At 43.1% G+C, this 23,803-nt stretch overlaps 1 protein-coding gene and 1 pseudogene across 2 annotated transcripts in view; both read right to left on the reverse strand.

The window, feature by feature from the left end:
* Window positions 1–13,863: 13,863 nt before the first annotated feature.
* On the reverse strand, window positions 13,864–13,981 carry LOC126102478 (5S ribosomal RNA; annotated as a pseudogene).
* A 5,234-nt stretch (window positions 13,982–19,215) lies between these two features.
* The window catches only part of LOC126100488 (fatty acyl-CoA reductase 1-like), a 149,382-nt gene continuing 144,794 nt past the window's right edge, over window positions 19,216–23,803 (reverse strand). For both annotated transcript variants that reach the window (XM_049911096.1, XM_049911095.1), the window contains exon 9: window positions 19,216–19,547. In XM_049911096.1, coding sequence (XP_049767053.1) covers window positions 19,394–19,547 — 154 coding nt within the window. In that variant the 3' untranslated portion in view covers window positions 19,216–19,393. The remainder of the gene's footprint in view (window positions 19,548–23,803) is intronic.

Consider the following 23,803-nt stretch of genomic DNA (forward strand, 5'->3'; position numbering starts at 1 on the left):
GAGCTTGGAGACTGAGGAGAGAGCTGAGAGAATCTGAGCAGATAACGTACTGTATCCGCTTATGGCGGCGGATGTAGTGGACAGCCTGGAGAACAGCGTAAAGCTCCGCAGTATAAACCGAACACTGGTCGGGAAGTCGAAAGCGATTTGGGGTGTCGCCAACAATATAGGCACTCCCTACACCTAACGATGTTTTCGAGCCGTCGGTGTAAATAAACGTGGCGTCCGTCATTTGTGCACATAGAGCAGCAAATGCCCGACGATAAACAAGTGTAGGGGTACCATCCTTGGGAAATTGACAAAGGTCACGGAGCAGGCAGATCCGGGGACGGAGCCAAGGCGGTGCTGTACCCCAAGTTGTCAAAAAGGTTTTCGGAAAGCGGCAGGAAAGAGAATCGAGCAATTGACGGAAGCGGACTCCCGGGGGTAGTAGGGAGGAGAAGCGGCCTGCATACCCTACATCAAAGGAGGCGTCGAAAAAAAGGTCATGGGCTGGATTAGCAGGCATGGAAGACAGATGGCTAGCATAACGACTCAGGAGGACTGCTCGCCGATTGGACAGCGGAGGTTCAGCAGTCTCAGCATAAAGGCTGTCCACAGGGCTAGTGTAAAAAGCTCCAGACACTAAACGTAATCCACGGTGGTGGATAGAGTCGAGACGCCGAAGAATAGACGGCCGAGCAGAGGAGTAGACTATGCTTCCGTAATCCAATTTTGAGCGCACTAGGGCGCGATAGAGGCGGAGAAGGACCACTCGGTCCGCTCCCCAGGAGGTACCATTCAGGACACGGAGGGTGTTAAGCGATCGCAGACAGCGAGCCGAAAGATAGGAGACGTGGGAGGACCAGCACAGTTTTCTGTCAAACATAAGACCCAAGAATTTAGCGACGTCTGAAAACGGAAGGTTGACAGGACCTAGATGTAAGGAGGGCGGAAGAAACTCCTTACGTCGCCAAAAATTGACACAAACGGTCTTACTGGGTGAGAAACGGAAGCCGGTTTCGATGCTCCACGAGTGGAGGCGATCGAGACATCCTTGAAGACGTCGTTCAAGAAGGCTGGTCCGTTGAGAGCTGTAGTAGATCGCAAAATCGTCCACAAAGAGGGAGCCCGAGACATCAGGAGGGAGGCAATCCATAATTGGATTTATGGCGATGGCAAACAGTACAACACTCAGCACGGATCCCTGGGGTACCCCGTTTTCTTGGGAGAAAGTACGGGAGAGAGTAGTGTTCACCCGCACCCTAAAAGTGCGCTCTGCCATAAATTCGCGAAGAAAAAGGGGCAGCCGGCCTCGAAAGCCCCAAGAGAACAGTGTGCGGAGGATGCCTGTCCTCCAACAGGTATCGTATGCTCTCTCCAGATCGAAAAATATTGCTACCGTTTGGCGTTTCCGGAGAAAATTGTTCATGATATAAGTGGAGAGAGCAACAAGATGGTCAACTGCAGAACGATGCTTCCGGAATCCGCATTGGGCTGGTGTTAAAAGACTGCGGGATTCCAGCCACCAAGCTAAACGGTAATTCACCATACGCTCCAAAACCTTACAGACACTACTCGTGAGAGAAATGGGGCGATAGCTAGAGGGGAGATGTTTGTCCTTTCCAGGTTTCGGAACAGGAACGACAATAGCTTCCCGCCACCGTTTTGGAAAGGTACTGTCGGTCCAAATTCGATTATAAAGGCGAAGGAGGTAACGCAGACTAGGGGTTGATAAATGCAGCAACATTTGGACGTGGATACCATCCGGTCCCGGGGTGGAGGAGCGAGAAGATGAGAGGGAATGTTGGAGTTCCCGCATGGAGAATACAGTATTGTAGCTTTCGTGATTTTGAGAGGAGAAAGCAAGAGGTCGCACTTCCGCTGCACGTTTCTTCGGGAGAAACGCTGGCGGGTAATTTGAAGAGCTCGAAATCTCAGCAAAGTGCTGACCCAACGAGTTAGAAATTGCGACGGGGTCCACTAAGGTATCATGCGCGACAGTGAGCCCAGAGACCGGGGAGAAACTAGGCGCGCCTGAGAACCGTCGAAGCCGACTCCAAACTTCCGAGGAGGGAGTGAAGGTGTTAAATGAGCTAATAAAGAATTTCCAGCTTGCCTTCTTGCTGTCGCGGATGACGCGACGGCATCGCGCACGGAGCTGCTTATAGCGGATACAGTTGGCCAAAGTAGGATGGTGACGGAAAATGCGAAGAGCACGTCGCCGCTCACGTATTGCATCACGGCATGCCTCGTTCCACCAAGGAACTGGGGGGCGCCGGGGCAATTCGGAGGTGCGTGGTATTGAACGTTCCGCAGCTGTAAGGATAACGTCGGTAATGTGTGTGACCTCATCGTCGACGCTGGGAAAGCGACGGTCATCGAATGTCGCGAGAGACGAAAAAAGTGTCCAATCGGCTTGGGCAAACTTCCAGCGTCGCGGGCGCATATATGGCAGTTGAGGCTGCAGTCTGAGGACACATGGAAAGTGGTCACTCGAATGTGTATCATCAAGGGCGAACCATTCGAAGCGCCGAGCTAGCGGAACAGTACCGAGCGCAAGGTCCAAGTGAGATAAGGTTGTCGTGGAGGCAGACAAAAATGTGGGGACCCCAGTGTTGAGGCAAACTAGATCCGCTTGGTGGAATACGTCTAGCAATATGGAGCCACGTGGACAAGGATGTGGAGATCCCAAAGCGGGTGGTGGGCATTGAAGTCCCCAACCAGCAAATAGGGGGGTGGAATCTGACCAAGAAGATGAAGGAGATCAGCTCGTGCCATTGGTGTGGATGATGGAATGTATACAGTACAAAGAGAGAACGTGTATCCGGAAAGGGAAAGACGGACGGCGACAGCTTGGAAGGAAGTGTTTAAGGGGATTAGGTGATAATGGAGAGTATTATGGAGAAGAATCATGAGTCCTCCATGGGCTGGAGACCCTTCAACAGAGGGGAGATCATATCGGACGGACTGAAATTGAGGGAGAACAAAGCGGTCATGGGGACGCAGCTTCGTTTCCTGAAGACAGAAGATGACCGGTGAGTAGGATCTTAAGAGGATCGACAATTCATCCCTATTGGCTCGAATGCCGCGGATATTCCAGTGGATAATGGACATGGGGTGAACAGAAAATGGAGGACTTTGACCAAAGTTGCTGTCAAGTCAAAGACTGCTCGGAGCTAGCGACAGACAGCATGGAATGGCAGTCAGCCGAAGGCAGAAGATCCTGATCCATAGGTTGGTCAGGAGCAGCTCCTGCCACCAGCGATCGGCCGGTTGACCGGCCACCAGCAGTGCGCCTCGGCGACACAGAAGACGGCCGAGGGCGATTTCCGCCAGGTGGTGCTGTAGATGGGACACGCCTTGGCGGAGAAGGAGAGGGACTGGGTTTCTTTGTAGCCTTCTTGGAAGAATGATGTGTAGATGGAGGAACCGATGGTTGGGAAGTTGCGGTACGTAAAAACTCTTCACGAGTATGCTCTTTTTTCGAAGACTTGGCGTCCGACTTTTGGGCTCGAGATTTAGCAGAACCCGACGAAGGGTGAGCCATAGAGTGGGCAGGCGAAATTGGTGAGGTTGAACGAGCGATCTTTGCGCTGGCCGATCTGACGATCGTGGCACTAAAGGTGAGGTCGCAAGTCTGCGTGGCCGCCTCCTTTGTTGGCCGAGGAGAAGCAAGGACAGTGCTATATTTTCCTGTCTGAGGCACGGTGGGCTTGCGACTGGCGAATAATTTTCGAGCAGCAAAGGTCGACACCTTTTCCTTCACTCTTATTTCCTGGATGAGCTTTTCGTCCTTAAAAACGGGGCAATCTCGAGAGGAAGCAGCGTGGTCACCCATACAGTTGATGCAGCGAGGGGATGGAGGTGGACAAGCACCCTCATGGGCATCCTTGCCACACGTAACACATTTGGCTGGATTGGAACAGGACTGGCTGGTGTGATTGAACCGCTGACATCGATAGCAACGCGTAGGGTTTGGGACGTAAGGGCGAACGGAAATTATCTCATAGCCAGCTTTGATTTTCGATGGGAGTTGAACTGTGTCAAATGTCAAGAAGACAGTGCGGGTTGGAATGATGTTTGTGTCAACCCGTTTCATTACTCTATGAACTGCCGTTACGCCCTGGTCAGACAGATAGTGCTGAATTTCTTCGTCAGACAATCCATCGAGGGAGCGTGTATAAACGACTCCACGCGAGGAATTTAAGGTTCGGTGCGGTTCCACCCGGACAGGAAAGGTGTGGAGCAGAGAAGTACGCAGCAATTTTTGTGCCTGGAGGGCACTGTGTGTTTCTAACAACAGGGTGCCATTCCGCAATCTGGAACAAGACTTTACAGGACCTGCAATTGCGTCGACACCTTTCTGAATAATGAAAGGGTTGACCGTGGAGAAGTCGTGACCTTCATCAGTCCGAGAAACAACAAGGAACTGTGGCAACGATGGAAGAATCGTCTGTGGCTGAGACTCAGTATACTTACGTTTGGGAGCAGACTTAGTGGAAGGTGAGGAAACCATTGCGGAAGAATCCCCCATGATTACCGGCGTCTCCGATGGCGCGCTCCTCCCTTGTGGGGGCCCTCTCTGAGGGCACTCCCGCCTTAGGTGATTGTTCACACCTCAGGTCACACCTCCCGACAAACGGACGGAGGGACCAATCGGCATTTTCGGAAGGTATCAGCTCGGGTAATCACCCCTCCCTGGGCCTGGCCGTTACCAGGGGGTACGTACGTGTCCTACCTGTCTACCCGGGGCGGGGAATTACGCGTTACCCCGTCACCGGCTACGCACGAAGGGCGTGGGTCGGCCTTCAGACACGCACAGGGAGGAAGAAAGAGAAAGGGAAAGGAAAGAAGAGAGGTCTCAAACGCCGCAGCGGAGAAAGGGAAAGAGAAGACGTAAGGAAAAAGGGAAGGACAAAGGAAGGAAGAAGACATAAAAGCAAGAAAGGCGAAGAATGCAGTACATTTACGAGCGTCCGTCTCCGGACGTAGGCACAAACCATACTCCCAGATGGGGAGAAAGGGAAGGAAAGAGCCAGAGGTGAGGGGAGGAGGGGCGAAGATAGGGATGGGGAAGGATGCAGAAAGGGAAGGTATGCAGCCCGGAAAGGAAGGAAGGCCACATTAGCTCGGGGTCCCGTGCTCGCTACGCACGTATCCACAAAAGAGTTGTGGACCCCCTGGGGGGACTCGCCTAAATTGTTAAACTATTTGATAGGGTAGTGGTAATGGAATATCTCCCTCTACTTTTGGTATCGAAAGTGTGTCAGCTTTCCCTTTGTCCCCAGCATTAGCCAACAGGAACACAGTATTCTGAGGAGCGATGAAAAATTCCATCTGCATGTTTGGAGAAACTGGTTCACATACACAAACAGGAAGCGGCCTCTTGAAAGAGACAGAGACAGAAGCGAGCCTGCAATTTCCTGTTCAACAGAATGCCGCCACTTGATGGTTTGTCTGGGGCCGTGAGATCAAAGGAGGCCAATATCCAGTCCGCGGTCGGCGGTATTTAGTAACACGATCTGTACTAGGACACTGGGCGGTTTTGGACCTTTGTGGCAGCGCCCTGACGATAGGCACCCACACTACTATATCTAACTTCATTCCATTCCTCGGTGATTACAGTTATTACGTGATGGGAGGCGGGGGTGCAGACGTGAGCTCTACCCATGTGCAGTAGCTCTGTCTCCTGCAAACTGGTTAAATAAAGAATATACATCGACATATTATTTACATTGATTAGAATTTTGTGTCGTGAGATACTTCCTCTTCAGCACAGAGTGAGTCTTTTGCCCACCATTTTTTTCTGGGAGGTCGACGAGGGAGGAGACGAGAGGTGGGGGGGGGGGGGTGAGACGTCCTCTGGTGGTGGCATTGTGTACTAGCTCAGTCGATTCCTGCATATCAAGGTGAGCATACACACGAAACTTTTTTCCAAAATAACATCTCCAATCTACAGCAGTGTAATTATGTAATTAGGACATGCAGCATATCCTCTGTTACATACTCGTAATTAACATTGACTTCAATTTCGTATCATAAGATCCTTTCTCTCCAGCACAGACTGAGTCCTTTCCCCACCAATTTTGAGATCGGGGAGGGGAGGGAGCTGTGGGATTTGCCAGAGGGGGAGGGATTAATTGATGGATTGAGTTAGTTAATTTTATATCAAAAGTGTGAGGGGGACAGGTGGAGTGGTTGGGAGTTTCTCAGAAGGATGGATTATCCCAAGGGGTCATAAATTAACACTCAGGGGGTCATAAACCACTTAGCCAAACAATACGTTTAGGTCATAGATACTACCGCCTATCTGTATATGTGCAATCGCTATCCCACTGCGTTTGTCACCTTAGTGTAAATCTTAATTATCGCTATTTTATTAAAAAATGTTAATTAAGACTGTACCGTTTAAGAAAACCTTGCAAATTAACTTTTTGAGATAAGAATGAAAACTAAAAGAAACATAAAACACTCTTTATTTGGAATAAGTGCGTTGTTTTATACTACTAATAAGGTCTCACACAAACCACAGTGATGGAAGTTATATCACGGTAGCTGCTGCACCACTGCAATCGGAACACAATAGAATAATCTGGAACCAAGTTAAGTGAGTGTTGGCAGAGGAGACAGGGCATGCACGCTGCCAGACGTACTGCAACTAGTGCACGAAGCTCTGCCTTACGCCACTGCCGAACGCTGGTGGAATGCAGCAGAACAGGACGTCATAAAAGAGGAGGAGGAAATGTGACGTTACGATGACATAGTGGATTCTGTTGTTGGTCGCCTCGTTATCAAAGTAGCAGATGACAATTTCACTACTACTGAAAGGTATTTCTCGGATTCGGATATGCAAGGAGCTCAGAGATTAACACCGATTTGCATACCTTCAGTGGCTGCACCATTTAACTGTACGGTAAAATAATCCCTGCAATACGCTTTTACGTCAGAGATAGCTCACACATACAAATTACCCTGTATTTCATTCAGGCACTTTTTCACTGTTGTTTTTAATAACAATACTATTTTAGATAAGGACGAGAGCATGTTTTGTTTTCCGTCTGGTTCACTAAGAAGAGTATTACCGAAATTCCGCTGCATTATTATTTTGTTTAAAAATTAAATGACACTCGAAGCTATTCTTTCTTCGCTCGTCGCTTTTTACCTAGTAACTGGAACTGCTCACATTACTGCAGGTTAGTTACACCAGCTGAATAGGCTGTGCTGTCCGAGTTAAAGGCGCACGTAAAGCTGTTGTCCTGTGTTAATGATGAGTCGAAATGCGCGTAGCGCACAACATAAAGCGTATCCTTGTTAGGTACTTAAAGACAGCTTGGCATCCGCTCCACGAGAAACGAAATCCAATGAAATTCCAGGAGGCACGGAAGAATGCATTCTTATGGTGAACGTAGTGTAGTGTCCTATATGTGGTCTCCTTTACCGATGAACCACACTTTCCTAAAATTCTCCCGATAAACCAAAGTCCCAACTACAATCTTTATGCGAACGTTTCGTTTCATACCGGTATGCAACGTTACGCCCCGATATTTACTCCACGTGACTGTGTCAAGCCGCATACTGCTAATGCTGTATTCGAACATTAGGGCCGGCCAGGGTGGCCAAGCGGTTCTAGGCGCTACAGTCTGGAACCGCACGACCACTACTGTCGCAGGTTCGAATCCTGCCTCGGGCATGGATGTGTGTGATGTCCTTAGGTTGGTTAGGTTTAAGTAGTTCTAAGTTCTAGGCGACTGATGACCGCAGAAGTTAAGTCCCATAGTGCTCAGAGCCATTTGAACCTTTTTTTTAACATTAGGGGATTGTTTTTCCTACTCATCGGCATTAACATCTTTCTACATTTAGGACAACTGCCCTCCATCGCATCAGCTAGAAGTTTTGTCGAAGCCATCTTGTGTCGTTCTACAGCCACTCAGCGACGACACCGGCAGCAGCAAACAGCCGCAGATTGTTTCTCACCACAAGACTATTTATAAGTGTAGAAAAAAAGTCGATCTCGCCATTATGCTACTGTTAAAGACACAAATTAGCTTCGAACTTCAGAAAAATTTGTTACATTATCCACAACGAATTGGCGAAAACCACACCTTTATGGATATATCCGGGATGGCCTGTCTTAGCTGCTGGCGCTGTATAAGCGGCGCACACCCTGCTTCCAACAACCCTACCACAACAAAGGTGAATAATTATGATTGTAGTGTTGCTCACGCTGCTAAATATTGCTTTTTCGGGCAACAACAAAGTTATAGTATGTGGCAGGTGTCATTAGAGCACAGTTAATAAAGTCATTTCTTAAAATAATGGATAAACTAGGCACTCATCTTTTCGTGTTTCCCACGCTGGTCTCGTTGTGAACTCATGGCTCAATCGTCGAAAATCTAGGTAGTGATGATTCCAAGCTCGAATGGAAAAAGGCCTAGGTGTTATTCTGCGATATTCAAAAGTTTTATAGATGTGTTTCATAAACCATTCTTGAAGATTAAACTTTTGCAAGTTAGGACAATGGTGACGTAAAAAAGTAATCAGCACTCCGAATTTAAGTTACACTTCTTTTTTATTACTTTGTAACGTGACGACCAAAGCTTGACTCTCTAATAACCGCTTACGCGCCCAAAATTCAGAGTTACAAGTACGTCAAAGATCAGTGACAAAAAAAAAAGAATACACATAAGAATAATATCATTGTAATATATACATATCGATGTATCGAAGTACCTCTACATTAATGAAATCAAATCTGAATGTTGTTACAGAAATATGTTAACTATTTTACAGAAAAACAGTAGAATATTGCTGGTATCGAGAGGTTGAGGTGAGGTGCCGTAATGGTTACGTAATTCAAGTACCATTACATGCTGTAACAGGGTAAAGTAGGAAACCAGCTGAAAAAACACCTGTCAGGGCCCACAAAAGGCGAATATGCACCTATTTGACTCTCACAGAAAAGTGAGGAACCAGCTACCTCAATTCTCATACTGCCTTCCGCACCAAAAATTTTCTTCTGCCAACATATTTTGTTGTGCGGGGAAAGACAGCACGGTACTAGTATGTTCCAAAAAGCCGCGCACGAAAATGAAATATTTCTGAGGGTCATATCTCTGGTTCTGTTGGTCACCGAGAAAAGGGCTCAGATCTTTTGGATAGGCCTTGGCTTCGTGATCGATCCTATACCTACCGGGAGAACGGGCATACTGTACCTGTCTTACAGTGCAGACTCGAAATTTAAACATTACACTCTTCCTCCTACATAGGCAAATTGAGAAAATCTCTTGGTACTTTTACACTGGGTTTAGGATGAGAAGTAGGCGGCTTATAAAACCACCATTTGTTCGTCGGCGGTTCCTGAGTAAAAACACAAAACCAGTTTTGCTGTTTTTTGCCACGCGGGCCGCAAGTTCACCACATGTAGGTGGACACTAACAAATTACTTTCACACTCTGAGGAATAAGTTGGTAATTAAAATTTCACGAGAAGATTCTTCCGCAGCGAAAAACGCCTTTGTTTTAATGACTGCAACCCCAATTCGTATATTACATCCGTAGCACCCTTTCCCTTATTTAACGATAATACAATACGAGCTACCCTAGTTTGAACTTTTTCGATGTCCTACGTCAAATAACTAACCACAGCAAATGACGGAAATTATTATTGTACATTCATTAGACATTTTCCTGTTTAGAGTATCATCGTCCTTCATCAAGATATACCCAAAAGCCCATAATTTTGGGTAGCGAAAGTACCAGTTGTGGGGATGGCCACTTCCATAGTTTCTTCGTGGCGAATCGTCGAAATTTTTACCATATAGTCTTACAATGAACCATGAAACTTTTTTCGAAATTCAGAGGTTCTAAGTTACCGTGTTTATGCAAGTAATATCTGATGCGTAAATCTAGTTTTAACTGTCGATATGAATGTATGGAAAGGGTTCTGGTGTTATCGCAAGGTTTCTGAAGGCGTCAAATTATGTTTTTAGTCTTTGATTTTATCCATACTGGATGAGAGGTCGTGGTTGTGAATGTCAATGTCAAAAAATATATCGGCTCAACCACTTGTTTATAGTATAGAACACTAAGACTGATGCGTTCTGATCATCAGAACAATAAAAAGTAAAAGAACCTGTTGAAACTCGCTAAAATGGAACATGCACCAGGCAGAATAAAATTGATAATAAAATTAAAACATCGTGGCTACTTCCCTTGTTGCAGCCGTGTCTTCCAAGGTGCATCTCCACATAGTCGCCAAAATATAAAAAACTCTAAAATGGTGTCGCCTATGGTGTTCAACATCTAACCACATGGCTCTCTCCTCTATCGTCGTAAACCGCCCGTGCGTCTTCGTTGATACCACACACCACGTAGCCGAACACGACACTGAAACGCGAGTGAGCTCACGCGCAAGTAAATAAGGAAGTCACAGAGATGTCTATACAAACAGATAATGTAGTTACTAAAAGAAACCAGTGAAATGTTTGAAAAAGTTATTTGTTTCACCAGTTAGCTGTTCATTCAGTGTGTTGTGATTATCCACGCTATGTATCGTAATTTCCAGCTGTTATAGTAGATCCAGTTTTTTGCCCTTGTCCTGTCTATGTAAAATAACGAGATCCTGATCTATTCCCAACATGGGGTGTCCCGTTTCCCAAATATGCGTGACTACGCTGACTTTTTGAAATTATTAAGACGGAAAGCATCGCTATGTTCTTTGTAACGTACTTTAAAGGACCTACCAGTTTGGCATACATAGCTTGCCTTGCTCGTGTTACACTGAATTTTATAGACCCCAGCTGTCTCATATTTATCGCTTTTCTGCTGTAAATTATTTCTTAGTTTAAATCGCAGCGTATTATTGGTCTGAAAAGTGGTATAAACTTTAAAAGGTTTGAAAATGTTAGCCACGTTTTGCGAAATATCACCGAAGTATGGTATTGCGACTCTCCTAATACTATTTGCGGTATTCTTCCTTGCATTCGCGCGCTGTTTCTGTCATATTAATTTATTGACAACGTTTTGGTGATATCGGTAAAGTTGTTTCACGATGTTAAGCTCAGTCATTCTGTCTTCTTCATTCATAGGGACCCCAAAGGCTCTATCTATCAAAGATCTAAAAGCAGAAAGTTTCTGGCTATTAGGATGGCAGGAATTATTTTGTATCGACACATCAGTTGTGGTTGGTTTCGTAAATATTTTAAAAACATGCCTACCATTTTGTTTCCTAATACTTAGGTCAAGAAATTGCAGTTCACCATTTTTTCTTCTTCCACAGTGAATTCAATTTTACCGTGCAACTCTTTAAATTTATTTACTATTTATGCAACTTCTTCTTCTTGTCTATCAATAAGAAGCAGCGTATCATCTACATAGCGTTTGTAATGTACAATTTTATCCACGGGATGTTGCGGGTTAACGAGGAGTCTTTTTTCCAAATGATTTATAAAGCTGTCTGCTATAGTTCCAGATATACTGGAACCCATAGCCAGTCCATCTTTTTGCATATAAAATTTATTGTTAAAAGAAAAGTAATTATATTTCAGAACGAATTCTAACAGTTCCATGAATTTGACTATTTCTTGCTGAGACAGTGTTTTGTACTCAAGCAAATTTTCTTTGATGACCTTAACGGCCTCATTTACCGGCACATTCGCATAAAGGTTTTTAATGTCTAGAGATACTAGGCGGGCCGTGTCAGCGATAGGCTTATCGTTAATTTCATTTATCAAAACTGAATTGAGAGTGATTGAAAACTTATCCTCGAACACGAAAGATTCTTTTAAAATTTTATCGAGCATTTTAGTAATTTTGCATAAAGGACTGTTTCTAGAATTCACAATTACTCTAGCAGGACAATTTTCCTCATGTACCTTAAACTGGGATCTAAGTCAGAAGGAAAATTGCCCTGCTAGAGTAATTGTGAGTTCTAGAAACAGTCCTGGTGCTACCTGGCGGCGTGAGCACTTCACAAAAAATTCATTGTACCGGAAAATCAAACATCACACGTTCTGATATACTGTAGGTGTACCCTAAAACTGTTGTGCTTTTGTATGTAAGGAAGTGTAAAGTAAACTAGTGTCGGATGGGAGACGATTTTCTTTTAACCTTTATTAGGAGTACTTATTTGTTGTTTATATGTCTCAAAGCATGCTATTGTGCTGAAGTATAGAGATAAACTGCCAAAACTTTACTGACTTACAGAATTCCTTTTATACAGGGTGAGGCGGATAAGGCAGGCCCGCCCCCTGCCACGTCTTCACCGTTGTGTCCCCCCCACTCTCCACCCTACATCTCCTTGCCCAAGGTGGCTTCCATCCACTCCCCCTCCCGGATGATGCCCTCTCTCCCTCCATTTATCCTTCCTATCAACTCTGATCCTCACCCCCCCTCCTTTCCTCCGTCCTTTCGCTGGGCTCCCTCTTCCTCCCCCCTTCCATCCTGTGTTTTCTCCCTACCTAGCCTCTCCCTATCTCCTTTCTCCCCCCCCACCTCCTTTTAGACTCCCCTCCTCTGCCTTCCCCACTCCCAGGCACGTCTGCTCAGCACCCCCCCCCATCTTATGTATCCTCATCTTCAATTGGCTCCTTTCTCCCCTCCCCCTTCACTTTTCCTCTCCTTCCCCCCCCCTTTTTCCCGTCATCTGCCCAGTTTCCCCCCACCTGCTCTCGGGTGTGGTATGTCATATTTGTGCCATTTTTTTTAGTGCAGTGTTTAAGTGAGTGTTCAGTGTTGTGCGTGTTTCCACAGTGTTGCGAACAGAAATCATGCTGTCGCCGGGTGTGCATTTTATATCTCTTGCGAACAGAAACCAGACTGTCGCCGTGTTTTTTAATTGTCTGTCTCTTATTTTTTCTGCTTCCTGTGTATTTTATTAGCATCATCCACCCTGTGTTTTTATGTTTTAAGCTCCAGTATTTTCTGCCATTTTACCTTTAAGTCACCGATTTTATCGCCAACTGTTATTATTTTTATTATCTTCCTATTTTTAAAACAAAATCTGTAGGCTGAAGAGCGGCGTAATAAGCTGCTGCCAGCCCGCTCCCTTTAGGGGGAATCGAAATTCAATAAAGGAAAAATAAGGCAGGCCACCCTAATGATATCCAGAATGAATAAATATACAGATGGCGGTTTCGGAATCATATTCACTTGGTGACTTGGTAGTAACTTCTTTTCAGCCTTTGTTTTGTATATGTGATAATTTTTTTATAGTGTTAGAAGGTATCTGCATTATTTACTAGCCGGCCTGAGTGGCCGTGCGGTTCTAGGCGCTACAGTCTGGAACCGTGCGACCGCTACGGTCGCAGGTTCGAATCCTGCCTCGGGCATGGATGTGTGTGATGTCCTTAGGTTAATTAGGTTTAATTAGTTCTAAGTTCTAGGCGACTCATGACCTCAGAAGTTGTTGCATAGTGCTCAGAGCCATTTGAACCACTATTTACTCTATTTTCATGTATTTCTCTCTCGTAATAGACACGTTACTATTTTCTCCTAAGTGTTCTGCAAATATTGAGTGAATTGTTTCATATTTCCATTCGATACCTGTACAAAGAACATATCAGTGCATGGATATGTGAGACAAGTCATTCAATTTCTGCAGGACATTTAAGAGAAAATATCCAAAAACCTGCTACAAAAGAAAAAGAATGAAGTAAGTTAGAATAAGTAACAAAAAATTTAATAACCTAAACTCCGCCCGAATAGGCTATGAAGACCCAACGGTACGGACCGGCCGCCGTGTCATCCTCAGACCACAGGCGTCACTGGGTGCGGATATGGAAGGGCATGTGGTCAGCAAACCAGTCTCTCGGTCGCATGCCAGTTTACAAGACACGAGCCGCTTCTTCTCAGTTTGCCCCACAAGGGCTGAGTGCACCCCGCTCGCCAACAGCGCTGGGCAGACCGGATGGTCACCCATCCAGGTACTAGCCCAGCCCGACTGCGCTTAACTTCGGTGATCTGCCGGGAACTGGTGTTACCACTGTGGCAAGACTGTTGGCAGGAAATTTCCCACATGTATAAAAAAAAGGTTGAATAGAAGTTACTACTAAATGACCAGATGAATACGGTCAACAACTCACTGTTTACACTGATGCGCGTCGATGGGGATGAAATGATGATGATTATAACAAAACACCCAGTACCTGAGCGGAGAAAATCTCCGACCCATCCGGGAATCGAACCCAGGCCGTAGGATTGACATTCGGTCGCGCACTGTTCTTCATTATTCGCTCCATTTGTTCGGGGCGTACGTCCCATGACAGACATTCAGGTTCAGCGTTGATCTATTTAATGATTGTTTTGTTACTGAGGGAAACTAACACTCTGACCGAACTCGCTGAGTTACCGTGCCGGCTTTTTTTTTTCTTTGTTCGTTATTGTTCGTTGTATTTGGTCGTAACAGACGTCACATGACATCCGTTGAAGTTCGTTGTTGATCCCTTTACTCAGTATTTTTGTTACAGCTCTCTGACCAAGCTCGCTGAGCTACCGTGCCGGCACCACTAATAATAATAATAATAATAATAATAATAATAATAAACGGTAAAAGTCCCTGCTAAAACGGGGTTACAGATATGAGAAAACACAATATATGGAAAGATAGAACAACGATACACAAGTCATTCACACAAAATACGGATTGGTTAACAGAGAGGAAAAATTTAAGTATCTTGGAGAATACATACAAATAGGAAGATCAAACAAGGTAGAACGAACAGAAAAAATTCAGAAAGCGTGCAAACGTACATGGACGCACAACAATAAAAGAAACATCTCAAGACAGGCGAAACTCAGGCACTACAATACAGTTGTACTATCAGAAGCCCTCTATGCATCAGAAACGACTACAATCGGGGCATCAGGCATCACAGAGACAAAAAAGATAAAACGTAAAATCCTTTAAAAAAATTTTGGAGCAATACATAGAGATGGTATATGGATGAAGAGGCCAACCACAGAACTATACCAACATACCAACATAAAGACAGATTCACAGACATAATCAGAAAAAGTCGATTAACATTCTTTGGGCACATACACACAATGAACGGCACCAGACTCACAAAGAGGATTTTTGATGCAGTCAACAGCTCAATCAAAAAAAAAAAAAAAAAAAAAAAAAAAAAAAAAAAAAAAAAAAAAAAACTGGTTTAATGAAATAGAAGAAGACCTCAAGCAAGCAGGAATCAATAAAGAAATGACAGATGAAAGAGACAAATTCAGAAACAAAATTATGAACACAAAATTTGAAGTAAAAGGGAGAAAGAGACCAGGGAAGATAGGGACAGAACAAAGGAAATACGAACACAGTCAAAGAATGAAGATGTTTTGGGAAGAGAAAAAGAAGAAGAAAACATGATAAATGGGGAATATTGAATATGTAGTATTTCAGGACACTCTCTGAAGGTAACTTGTAAGTAAGGCGAAAGGTGTCTGGCAGTGCAAGTTAAATAAAAAAAAGTACTTTATGTGCAACATGCCGAAGGCATTTTTCCTTTGAACTACTGCAATTTATTGTTATATTGCCATTTTGATAAAAATAGGCTGATGTATTGGAGCAGTTCTTTTGTGTGTCCCAATAAAAGTGAGTATGAGGAATTGAGGGATGTGTTTGACGACTGCCTTGTAAAGGTCTGCATCTACTTTGATTTAAGGTCAGCGCAAAAACACAGCTGCGCCGAAAATAATTTCCACGAACCTTGTGATAACCAAGCAAAGATAAGCTATACAGAAATTGCTGTAAGTGGAAGGTTTAGTGGGATCATGGAAAATAATTTCTAGAAGTGTGTGAGAATTCTGAAACATGTAAGAACTCTTTAGTGTTGGATTCCAGCCGGACAGGGGAGGGGCTAGTGGAAAAAAGTTCCTCTCGTGCCCCTTTGTGACCCCTCTTGCCCTCACCCCCCCACCCCTGTCGTCCTTGAGACACCCACGGTTGAAAGCATCTACGGAATGTAGTTCAAGGTCGGTGTCCCACAAGTGGGTGACAAGGTGAGGCAGAGCCACGACTCGTCACAGAATGTGAAGGTTGGAAGTTTGTTCCCTTGGTGAATTAGTATAGGCAGTGATCTGCGGTGGATCTGACGACGAAGTGCAACGCCGATGCAGGAGGCACAAATGTTCTGGGGCTGAGCTTTCAGCGCACACGGCTCAATGAAAACGGATCACCTGGTCGGATGAATGAAGTTTCTCGTCACATCAAGTCGATGGATCTGTCCAAATACGCCATAATTCAGGTAACTGGCGGCTCAAAACATACATCACGCCATTGTGAGAGGCCAGAGGGAACAGAATTATGTTATGGGCGACATTCACCTGAGCTTCCACAAGATCTATAGCAGTATTCCAAGACAACATGATAGCTGTGGGCTATGTCAACGTTACTGCTGACCACATGCATCCTTTCATGTCTGATGTTATCCTCGACAGCGGTGGCATCTTCCAGGAGGATATCTGTCTCTGTTTTTAAAATAATTTTGATAGATGGTGTAATCTCTTTTGGGCCAATCTAAATAATTGTTTGATATTGTTGCTTACTGGCGACTCTGAAACTATTGTGCTTTATTTTCCACTTTACGCAAGCTCTTGTCTTTACCACTTTGTCTATCCGTGTACGACTCACAGCGAGAACCAAGCTTCCATATGTCGTCGTTCATGCGCCAGAACCTGCACTCGTCCACGTTATGTAAGTCCCGTACAGAGGGAACAGATTTTAATTGAAAGTCGTTGCCTGGTATCGGCGGATAAATACGATATTGCAATGCCTGTGTTGTTAAGAAATACGATACAGTGAACCGTTCGACACGTGTACATTTCCGAAGGACAGGCACTGCGGCGATCAGAGCCGCCGTAAAGTAAATAAAATGTATTCGCACTTGCGAAGTTGGACAACCAGCACATGTATAATGGCATGACGACAGTGAAAATTGGTGCCCGACTGGGATTCGAACCGAGATTTCCCGCTTATTGCTAGCGGTCGCCTTACCATTAAGCTATCCGAGCACGCTCCACAACCACACCCGAACTTACATATGTCGTTACCCATGTGTCTACAGGAGGAACTCATAAATTCATTATGTATATTCCCATAAAGAGGAGACATTTTCATTGAAATTCCTCTGACCAATGTGAGCGATCGAATTGCTATACTGCAGTGTCTGTGGTGTCTGTAAGTACGTTGCTGTGTTACTTCGGACATGCAGGAAAGTCCGGAGGAACATGACATCTTATTCATTAACAACACAGGCATTGTGATATCGCATTTATCCGCCGATACCAGGATACCTGTGTGCGTTGAAATTTTATCTTTGAACTATTGAGAAGATTAATTTTCAAGGCATCTAAAATATGTGTTTGTCTATATGTTTTTCTCATACTTGCTGCAGGATTGTTTCGTGTAACTTGATGTGGCGAACCCCAGGTCCAAAACGATGATGATGTCAATACTCACCCCTCATAATCTGAAACATGGTAAAATCTGATGCCCAGTATTTCAAGCAGCGACAGTTTCTGCGAATCTTCCAATATCTGTTGTGTTCTTAAAAAGTGCTACATGCTGTCCCACGTGTTTTTCGTATGTATTACGAGCCACATTCTTTCCAGCTGATATTATGGACTGCACTTTCGTTCATTGGGGAGAGTTTGTCTTGGTGATTAAACAAATTTTTGCCTATTGTCTCTGTGGCAATGTACGTGACCGAATATTTAATTTTCTTCCGAACACTGCCTCACCTCAGGAGATGGAAGTTGAAGGAAACTTACTCCACCTTTGTGCAGCATTGTCTGGAAGCCAGGTACAATTACGTAGAAGACGTAGACATACTGCACTCTGAGCACAATGGACAGTAACTGGCACAACTTGAAATAGTGGGCATCAAGAGAGACTACAAGAACCATCCTGAACAACTACAGCGTGAGCAGAGTTCAGTTACTCTACACTTCTTGATGCTGTTAAATCTGACTGGTTACCTGTTAAAGTTTTGTTAAATTGTGTTCGTCTACAAATCGATGCACAGACTATTTTGCCTCATCATAATGAATTTATTGCTTCTATATTTAGTATTAACACTAAATTTCTTTAATGATTGTAAATTCTTTGCTGTTGACGTTAGTCCCATTAGCACAAAGACATCTTTTCCATTATCGCTGTACGCGGGCTATCAACACTAAATCTAGATTTTTTCCACAATCTACCGTTTCATTCTGCTGAATAAATCAGTTTGACTTTACTTAAACTACAAAAATAATGGATGTGGTATAATTTCTTAATTTTAAGCCCGCCAGAGAAAGTTGTAATTATATATAATTATTAAATAACTTTAGAATTGAACAGCGCTTAGTGTATTACAATCTCAGTTGTTTTGTGCATATGTATTACGTAGTTTTATTTTCCTGTGATGTTCCGTAACTACAAGGGTCTCCTCACTACGGATCTACGGATGTTTTGATGTAATCAGAATACGTAAGTGCTTTCACACGACCACAATATCACCAATTACCACACACATATGTAAAGCAGAGCACATGTCTCAAAGTACAACAAAATGATGAGATACACAACAGATTAAACAAACAGTATAAGTACATTTTCTGTCAGAACTGAAGACCTTTTTGCATTGAAAGGAAGTAAGAAAAAACCTGATGTGGATCAGTACATTTATTCAGAAGTTTCGACAGTGTTTTTAAATAAAATGCAATTGAATACTAATGTGTTGAAACAAATTTTTCATGTAAATGCAATATGAGCAAATAATTTTTTTCTGTTCAACTTATTAAAAGATACCTTTGCTGAAAAGTGATAGTCTGTAGTCTGTAGCACAATGCACTTTAATAGTTTACAGTGGCCATACCAAAGGAAACACCACTGAGTGATTTACACGTGTTTACATAAAGGTGGAAATACCAGAAAGCTGTAGAAGCTCATAAAATCATCCTCTTACGTGTGATCATATAAAAAAAAACACAGTTGAGAGTGGGAAATTAATTAGGGAAATTAATTACTTTGCCAGACTGCGTCGTGTGCAAGATAAATAAAATAAATTAAAATGGTAACTGAGCTAATGTTCTGTGATGTTATAAATGAACAGAATTTCTCTCCACTCTGATAGTTCCACATTCTAATTTATACATGCTGCAGCTGACGAGAATGGGCATTTGTCAGCTGTGAAATATCCTCAGAACAAGTATGTTCTGGGAATCTCTAGTTATTTGATAATTTTGATTTACGGTAACAAGTAAGTGGTGTAAGTGTACAAACAAAAAATTGGTAGAAATGAGTATGAAGGTGTGTGTAATGCACATGCAGCTGAGACTTCTTCCCGATTGTTGGTATTCTCATCACTAGCGACGTGGACCATTGACCAACACGGGCGGTCTTCCGCAGCGACACTGGGATGGACGCGGTCCTGCCGTTACGATGATGTGGCGCCTGTGGACAGGGATCTGAAGCCAGGACCCCCGGAGACGACGGCAGCCGCCCGCAGCAGCGGCCCGGACCACGAGTACAGCAACCAGAGGACGAAGGCGTAGAACACGGCCTGCGCCGTGCAGTGCAGCCAGTACATTCTGGAACAAGCCGAGCAGCTGTTTCCAGTCGCGTGTCGACTCCATCAGAACGGTACAGGCGTTGGAAAAATTATACCATCTTCCGAACGACTGCGTGCCCTATTGCCGAACACTCTGCTTCTGAGAGGGCCATAAGCTTTTATGGCAGCAGGAATAAGTCCATACAAAACGGTACTGTGAGCGCCTAAAAAAACGCGGACAACTATACTAAGTGAAAATTATAGAAAAATAGGCATTTTTCTTGATGAACTCTTTAATATGCGATTAACGACATTAATTATCATACTGACTTTACTACATTTTTCTGAAGATCCGTAAATTAGGTTCTTTATTTGCCAGTCCATACTTGGAATCTACGCACTTAGTATCTTACTTCTATGCTTGAAGCTTTAACTACGCATTAACACCACGAACAAGTGTAAAGCCTAGAGTACAACTGTATCATTTTAGTGAGAAGTTTTTATTCTATAAATGTTTATATCTGATAATCAGAATTTAGGTAACTTTTTGGTAAATAATCGGTACATTTTTTTTTTTCTGTTGATAGTGCGTTAGCCTCTGTTGTCTACATTCCTTAATTAAGTAGGCTGCAACACCCTAACATATGTCAGACTCTAGAATGTTTCTGTGTAAAATAAAAAAAAAAGTCAGAAAATTTAGTTCTCAGCAAATTCAGTTCAGAGATATGTTTGTTCTTTACTAATGAAAACACACAAAATAATGGTGTATTTCTTTCACAAAACGGTTTTCGGATGTTACGCTATCGTGAGGTACAAAGTATGCGGTGCAGTGAAATTTTGTTAGATCAAAGATTTTAAACAGCAGAGTATCCACATTTCCAGAAATGGAAATTGTTAACGTTAGATTTAGGAACAAAACATGAAATATTGTCTCATTGTAAACGCGTTGTAAGACTATTTCACTAAGGTAAAACATGTGACCCATTAACTAATGGACTACTTACAAATTACAAAATTTGTTCATTGAAGAAACTACATTGCAAAATTAACTTGGGTAACGTGTTCCAAACGTGTGGCTGAAAAAAATAATTCTGTCTTTGTTAGGTCCTAAAGTACAAACAGATAAGATGTACTAGTGCGATTAAGCACATAAATGAATCAGCTGTGATTATACAAAGTATTTTTTTTTTAAAGCTTAACTCTTGAGGTGACTTTTCTGTAACGTATACCATGAGGTGGGGTCTCTGGGACCCCTATGTTTAAACCGAAATTGGAGGCAAAAATCATTAGAAAATTTTAATTTATGCTCTATAACACTTATTTTCACAATTATTTAAGTGTTGTTTAAATGCTTCTAGTTTATTTTATTGCACGAAACAAAGTCTGCAGCATTTTAGTATTTATCACACAAAAGCACATAATTTTGTGTGGTTCTTTTAAATAGTACACATAAATAGACTGTAAGAGTACTGAATTTTACATTCTGAAAAATTATACACTATCTGTAGCAAATAAATTTCCAAATAAAACTGAATTCCAGGGTTTAACTTTGCGCTTAAAAATTCAACTCGATAGGTAGTCTGTCAAATTGACATTCATTGCTGGGAACTACATTTTTATCACCACTCAGAACACATTCGATTTTAACAGACATTTATGTATTTCATTGAAGAGACAGACAGATCCCCATCACAACTTTCCTGAAGTTCTTCCTCTGAATGATACTCTAGTTCGATAGCAGTGCCGTGATAACTGGATAATGTAAAATCGTCGTCTTTTTCGTTATTTCTTGATCTATACCACTGAGACCTTCCTCCATAGATTGAGTAATAATTTTATCAAACTCGGGAAAGTTAAAGATGACGCTTTCGTGCCAGCACATTTTAAGCTGTACGTTACCATAGTGATGAAAACAGGTACGTGGTTGGAGACTCCAACACCTATCAATAACATGTGTCAACAATAAACACAGAAGGCGATAACGCAACCGACAACAAAACATCGTAGGCTTGGAAATTTGAGGAGGGTAGGGGACTATAGAAGCATTCCACCACAACTGGCCTTGGAGAGCGAGTTCGAAAATTTTCACGTGGTCTGAGAGACCACACCTTGTGAGTTACGGTTAACACAACAAGAGAACTTATAGTAACTGAAATAAAGGAAACTGAGGCATGTGAGTGAGAGGGATAGCTTACAACATGGCCCGGATGGGATTACAAGTAGTATTTGCAGTTGGAAGGGGCGAGCAAGGGAACTGTGTGTGCTCATTAAGTATCAAGCTTGGGCTGATGGAAATATGTTTATTAATTTCTATTATGTCAAGACAGTCATCTTCCTTCTTTTATGGATCTAATTTATGATCCACCTCTACTGCTTCTAATATACTCTACTACAGATAACAGATGCATGACGAAGGAGCTATGCAAATTGCTCACACACAGCTGTTCATACAAGTTTGTTGTTGTTGTCTTCAGTCCTGAGACTGGTTTGATGCAGCTCTCCATGCTACTCTATCCTGTGCAAACTTCTTCATCTACCAGTACCTACTACAATCTACATCCTTCTGAACCTGCTTAGTGTATTCATCTCTTGGTCTCTCTCTACGATTTTTATCCTCCACGCTGCCCTCCAATGGTGATCCCTTGATGCCTCAGAACATGTCCTACCAACCGATCCCTTCTTCTAGTCAAGTGCTGCCACAAACTCCTCGCCACAAACTCCTCGCCACAAAATCCTCCCCAACTCTATTCAGTACCTCCTCATTAGTTATGTGATCTACCCATCTAATCTTCAGCATTCTTCTGAAGCACAACATTTCGAAAGCTTCTATTCTCTTGTTGTCCAAACTATTTATCGTCCATGTTTCAGTTCCATACATAGCTACACTCCATACAAATACTTTCAGAAACGACTTCCTGACACTTAAATATATACTCGATGTTAACAAATTTCTCTTATTCAGGAACGGTTTCCTTGCCATTGCCAGTATACATTTTATATCCTGTCTACTTCGACCATCATCCATAATTTTGCTCCCCAAATAGCAAAATTCCTTTACTACTTTAAGTGTCTCATTTCCTAATCTAATTCCTTCGGCATCACCCGACTTAATTTGACTACATTCCATTATCCTCGTTTTGCTTTTGTTGGTGTTCATCTTATACCCTCCTTTCAAAACACTGTCCATTCCGTTCAACTGCTCTTGCAAGTCCTTTGCTGTCTCTGACAGAATTACAATGTCATTGGCGAACCTCAAAGTTTTTATTTCTTCTACACGTATTTTAATACCGACTGCAATTTTTTCTTTTGTTTCCTTTACTGTTTGCTCAATATACAGATTGAATAAGCTCGGGGAGAGGCTACAGCCCTGTCTCACTCCCTTCCCAACCACTGCTTCCCTTTCATGTCCCTCGACTCCTATAACTTCCATCTGGTTTCTGTACAAATTGTAAATAGACTTTCGCTCCCTGTATTTTACCCCTGCCACCTTCAGAATTTGAAAGCAAGTATTCCAGTCAACATTGTCAAAAGCTTTCTCTAAGTCTACAAATGCTAGCAACGTAGGTTTGCCTTTCCTTAATCTTTATTCTAAGAAAAGTCGTAGGGTCAGTACTGCCTCACGTGTTCCAATATTTCTACGGAATCCAAAATGATCTTCCCTGAGGTCAGATTCTACCAGTTTTTCCATTCGTCTGTAAAGAATTCGTATTAGTATTTTGCAGCTGTGACTTATTAAACTGATAGTTCGGTAATTTTCACATCTGTCAACACCTGCTTTCTTTGGAATTGGAATTATTATATTCTTCTTGAAGTGTGAGGGTATTTCGCCAGTCTCATACATCTTGCTCACCAGATGGTAGAGTTTTGTCAGGACTGGCTCTCCGAAGGCTGTCAGTAGTCCTAATGGAACGTTGTCTAATCCAGGGGCCTTGTTTCGAGTCAGGTCTTTCAGTGCTCTGTCATACTCTTCACACAGTATCATATCTCCCATTTCATCTTCATCTACATCCTCTTCCATTTCCATAATATTGTCCTCAAGTACATCGCCCTTGTATAGATCCTCTGTGTACTCCTTCCACCTTTCTGCTTTCCCTTCTTTGTTAGAACTGGGTTTCCATCTGAGCTCTTGATATTCATACAAGTGGTCTCTTTTCTCCAAAGATCTTTTTAATTTTCCTGTAGGTAGTATCTATCTTACCCTTAGTGAGATAAGCCTCTACATCCTTACATTTGTTCTCTAGCCATCCCTGCTTAGACATTTTGATCTTCTTGTCGATCTCATTTATGAGACCTTTG

The sequence above is a fragment of the Schistocerca cancellata genome, chromosome 9 (assembly GCF_023864275.1).
Source record: "Schistocerca cancellata isolate TAMUIC-IGC-003103 chromosome 9, iqSchCanc2.1, whole genome shotgun sequence".
NCBI lineage: Eukaryota > Metazoa > Arthropoda > Insecta > Orthoptera > Acrididae > Schistocerca > Schistocerca cancellata.